Source organism: Xenopus tropicalis, chromosome 8, assembly GCF_000004195.4.
Source record: "Xenopus tropicalis strain Nigerian chromosome 8, UCB_Xtro_10.0, whole genome shotgun sequence".
NCBI classification, from domain to species: Eukaryota; Metazoa; Chordata; class Amphibia; order Anura; family Pipidae; genus Xenopus; species Xenopus tropicalis.
The window spans coordinates 69,297,474-69,303,131 of NC_030684.2; the positions used below are offsets into that span (position 1 = coordinate 69,297,474).

The window sequence follows — 5,658 nt, forward strand, 5'->3', positions numbered from 1 at the left end:
TTCTGCACTGGTGTTAATGTGCCCGCTTTTAGCAAACAATTACCATGTTTACTAGGTATGTTGTTTGCATTATAACAAGCATCTAAAGGGAAAGAAAAGAAAATTTAAGGAACGGATAGTTTATATTAATTTATCATTGAATCATATCAACATTATTTCATTTTTATGAAAATGTGGTTTAGGGCTTTTGCCACACTGGAATAATTTTTGGACTGAGGATGAATGCAAGACAAGAACCAACCCCTCCGCTGGCACCATTTCAGTGCCAAAATCTGCTCCATGTGCCTGCACTGGGCTGACTCGGTGGCTCAGGGTGTCGGTACAGAAGAGGACTAATGCTACTGTAGGGGCTGATAATCCACAGGCCAAGAATTAGCCAATTGTGGCTGTAGCCTAAGGCTGTTTTATGTGAGAAATGTTCTGCATGTTCTGGGGTATAGTTTGCCCTTAATAACTGCTGATATAAGCAAATAAGGACTCTAATATCCTATCCTCCTAAAGGGTATTTTGGGTCATCAGCAATTTCAGCAGCTCTCATCACAACTCTGTACAGCTACACAAACAACTGTAAATCCCTCTACTGTTGATTCGGTATCACACCGACTGATTTTTTGATATCTGACCAAATGCTTAGCTATTGACAAAGGGCCCAGGCAGCCCTAAAACATTCTTTGGAGCTAATAAAGTGCTAATTTCATGCTGCAAATTCTACAGAGAGCTGCTGGTTTTGTTTCATTCTGGATCCATATTCAGGCCCTTGGCCTATTTCACTTTTGGCTGCTGCAGTTTGATATGCAGCTTCTTAGGAGGCAAAGCAGTCAATAACTTGCCTATTGCCTATTGCCAAATGACTATTGACAACATAGAATTCCCAAATGCTCTGGACAAGAGAGATATTGTACTACCTGAAGTACTTGTATAAAAAATGTACAACTTCTTTTTGGTCTTGCCTATAGATATGCAGATATTTATACTTCTGAAATTAAAGCGGCCAACCCTCCTATGTGCTTTAATACATGTTAACTATAGAGTGCTGTATATTCTTGCCTCTATAATGAAATACAACCATTTCACCCACATTTTTTTTTTAATCGAAAACATCTATCTGCAGAATGAATGATCTTTGTGAAAAGATACAGACAGGATCAAAGGTCTCAGAAGCAGAAATACAGGGTCAAAATACAACTCCCAGCATTCTCAGCCAGTTGTGCTTGTCATGGATGCCCCTAACTGCTGAGATTTCTGATTACCCAAGGGAAATGCATTTAATGCAATTAATACCAAAAATTATAACAAAAGATAATTTTTTTGCTGCTTTGATTATATTCTGCTGTTACGCAGAAATTTGTGGTTATTTTCTAGTACAATCATCAGTCGCAGTTTGATTCCAGATGTGCCCCTGGCCTGGTCTCTATCACTGTATTAAAGGTCTGCTTGTGCATTTGTTTTATAAATAGAACCATTATGTACAACAGAGCGGGGGTTTATAAACCTAGGTATCCACCACTATGGAGCAATTACATCTACTCGCCTGCCATTTCTTGCCTTATTAGGGTATACAATAAATGAAAATATAGGTAAAGGTCAGACAAACAGTCTGTATCCCTCCATATAATTAGCATGATCTGATAATTAAATAGTCCTATACTCCTCTGTTGTACTAGTTATTTAATAGCGCTCTTTAAGCAAAGATTTGGTACAAGAACCCTCCATGCTGCAGAAGTTGCTTGAAGTACAACACCCATATAGGGTTCTGAGAGTTGCAGTTCTACAACATTTGGATTTGGATATTGCTACTGCTTGGTAGACATAATGCTTATACAATGCACTTCACTATATTAATGTATAGTGGTAGAGCTCTATGTGTGTGATTTTTGTTTTAGCATTAATTCTTATGGCAGCACCACCCTATATCAAATAATAAAATTACAAAAAAATAACAACACTATGGGAGAGGGTTGGCCACACTGGCATAAACGAGCATATTGTAACATTTCTAGGTAAAATAACTTTCTTTAGTATTTATTGGTGACCTCCTTATTTCAATAGAATGTGAATGGAGAATATTCCTTTTTCAGAAGTAGGGTTTATTGTTCTTTGCAATGTTAGAAAAAACAATAAGATTGCATAGGTTATTGTGTGCAGAAAAAAACATATTTGCCTTTATACTTGCAATGGAGCTGGCAATTGCTTGCTTTAACTATGGTAATACTGGTATGGGACCTGTTATCCAGAATGCTCAAGCCCTGGGTGTTTTCTACATATTGGTTCTCTCTGTAATTAGAATCTCCATACCTTAAGTCTGCTCAAACATTTAAACATATAATAAACCCAGTAGGATTGTTTTACCACCACTATCTTAGTTGAGATCATGTACAAGGTACTGTTTTATCATTATAGAGACAAAGGGAATCACTTTTAAAAATGTAAATTATTTGCTTATAATGGCCTGTATGAGAGATGCCTTCCCATCATTTGGAAATTTTTGGATAATGGGTTTCTGGATAACAGATCCGATACACTGTACCTGTATGAACATTTTTTCATGGCAAGAAATATGGCGGCCCCCACCCGAATGTATAAATGCAGATATGCAGTAAAGCAACATTTATTTACGACAAATAAATTTGTACAGATAAAAAAACTGTTTTCCCACAATTACATTCTTTCTGCAAGCCTTTTGTTTCTGAAAGTAATTCCTTTTATTAAATGCTTTAGTACAAGCTGTTAGAATACTCCCTCTGTGGTTCTGCATTAACTGGAGAGTGTGCGTACAGTACATGGGTATCTGTATAGAGATCAGAGCTTTCCAACCTGTTGTCATGTAGTTAATTTTAGCTACATCCTTCAGGGTCCATTGACAGCGGAATGATTCTAAGGGATGCTGGGATCTGTAGTTCACCAACAGCTGGAAAGCCACAAACTAGACATCCTTGGCCTGAATTATTGCATTTATGTTTTCAAGGCCTGGCACTTTTGCAGAACTAGAAATCCTTTGACATTCCAACTGCTGCAGAACTACAATTCACAGGGCTCTCAGATTGCTGCTGGGTAACTTGGAACAAAAGAAATTGCACATTGACGTTAAAGGTTTATAATCCCTATAGAGAGAACACTCTAGAAGGTATCATTCATTAACAATGTAAGGTACCACCAAAGTTTACTAGAATGTTTGATTTTATTGTAGAAAATATCTTATTTCAGTTTTTTTAGCAAAATTATTCTATAAATACACAATGGCTAGTATGAGGGCCATATAGCTTTGCTTTAACCTTTACCAAATTCTTTAAAATCATACATGGAAACCCAGGTTTTTGACTTTAACTCATATCAAACCATTGGCCTTTTATAAATGCAGACATGTCCCATAACTAGCTACCTATAATATCACATAAATATATATATATTTATGTGTATATATATTATATATAGTACATTAACATTTGATAAGTTGTGGTATATCAGGACCCCTTTTTTGTTGGCTTGGCTCCCTTTCTGGGGTCATATTAGCTGAACTGGTTTCCTTTTTACTGTCTTTAATTTTTAGATTGTTCATACTTTTTCCAGTTATGACAGAAATGGTAGTTTCTTCCTCCAAAAATTTGACTGTGGGACCAGCAGAAAAGTGTGATGGAAAGATCCTGCCATCTGTTAGGATAATGTAACTGTCTACTATGGTGTTTTGTGGATGCACCTGCTTGCAGAAAAATCCATGCAGGAGCAAAAGGAATTCTTTTTTTAAGCTTTTATGCATATAACCATATATGTAGGGATGGATACAACACTGAAGGAAGAATAGAACCAGAACTAATGAGGTTACCCATCTTGGAATGTCTGTATTGGCACTGGAGGCGACAATACTGAGTATGCTGTAGGGACCCATGCTTATGATGTAGGATGACAGGATGGCAAAGATAACCTTGGCTGCTTTGCAGTGGTAGAGAGGTCGGTGGTGAGTTGTTTTGTCAAGTGCATTTAGTGCAGTGGATCTAGAGCTTTCAGACCTGTCACATCCATTTGCCTGGACTGGGTGCACTAATGCATTTTGCCTCCTGGCAGCTCTGAAAACCATTCCATAGCACGCCAGCATAATGCTTACTGGCAAGATAAAGGAAAACAGAGCACTAATCATGGTGTAGGAGTAACTTGAAGCCCACAACACTTTACAGTAGTGACTCTGTAAATCAAATTCCACTTTCCCCCAGCCATAGAGAGGTGGGGTGCTTTGGAGGACACTGAAAATCCAAGTGCAAAATATCAGAAGACTTCCTCTCTTTGGGGTCATCTTGGTGGGATATGACAAAGGATGGATTATGGCCAGGTATTTGTCCACAGAAACAACTGTGATTGTGTTTACTCCTGCAAATGCAAATAAATGCATCAGCACCACCACTGCTCCACAAAGACCATTATCCAAGGGCCAGATATCAGGGAGGGAGGTAACAATGACACAAGGCATAACCAAAACTGTCTGCAGAAGATCAGCTACCAGCAGGTTGAAAATAAATCGGTTTGCTACCTGGAGCAGCTGAGGCTTTCGATGAAAAACCACCAGGAGCATTATGTTTCCAAATAAAGAAAGACAAAGGAGGGAAATGATGAGGACAATCCTGAGAATGGTGTCAGGCATAGAGGATGAGGTTTGCTCAGCTGCAAAGTGACTATGGTTCCCAGTGACCCTTCGCTCACTCAACCTCTGCATGGTTGTCACCAAGCCTCACTCACACCTCCATCCAGAGCGGGATGGGTGGGTTCTTCAGCTCAAACTGTCAGGCAGGGCAGCATTGGAGTATTATTCTACCCCAGCATAATCCAGGCTGCTCTTAGAAAGAGTTCCATATGTAGATTGTGCATCCATCACCCACACAGAGCATCCAGGAGGACACTGAGCAGAAACCAGGGCTTCACATTCTGACAATTTGCATTTCTTCATTTCTTCACCAGAAAGGCCTAAAGACATAAATACAAACATTAATACAAGAGCTTTTTTTAATAGAAAACACCGGTGTATACATTATTCTAAGTCTGATATTTGCACAGCTGCACAGGTATTATTGTAGCGGCAGTGCACATACACATATAGCTATATGTCCAATATTTCACCCAATGTTAATGGTTCTGTCCTGCGTACGAAAATGATTCTCGACATTGTAATAAACACATGTAAAGGTGAGAGTAAAATTACCTGTTGATGGACATTGTCTTGTGTCTTTTAAGCTTCAGGAAGCTGATAAAATGATGGATCTGTCTCCATACCCCCTCCCGTTGTGTCTATTTCTGTGATTTGGACAGCTCAGTGCTGCTGGAGAGGAATCAGCCCTCTCCTCTCCCTCCTCCTCCTCTCCCAGTCTTCCCTTCCCTCCCCCATGCTCTTTTTAACTCAGAAGCTATGGAGAAGCCTGGAACAAGCAGAGGGTGCTAAACCAACACAGCACATCACATTTACAAGCATTAACAGCCGGCTCAGTCTTATAAAAACCAGCAGATTGCTGCATTAAACCATTTTACATATTTCTTTCTCTAATGACTTAGAATTGGAAAGGATAAAATTGGCAGGGCACCCTCACCCCTCACAGTGGCTGTTGTACGGTGCAGAATAGCTGAACAATGTAAATGTCTCATTCCTCAGACACAACGCAATGTGTGATTGCTAGACCT

General features: G+C 39.2%; 1 protein-coding gene across 1 annotated transcript; it reads right to left on the reverse strand.

Moving 5' to 3' along the window:
- Positions 1-2,678: 2,678 nt before the first annotated feature.
- gpr101 (G protein-coupled receptor 101) lies at positions 2,679-5,360 on the reverse strand. The gene is made up of 2 exons (XM_004916947.4): positions 5,186-5,360; positions 2,679-4,950 (listed from the first exon to the last, which is right to left on the reverse strand). Exon 2 carries the CDS (start codon positions 4,700-4,702, stop codon positions 3,437-3,439), a length of 1,266 nt encoding a protein of 421 aa, XP_004917004.1. The 5' UTR covers positions 4,703-4,950; positions 5,186-5,360; the 3' UTR covers positions 2,679-3,436.
- Positions 5,361-5,658: the final 298 nt, after the last annotated feature.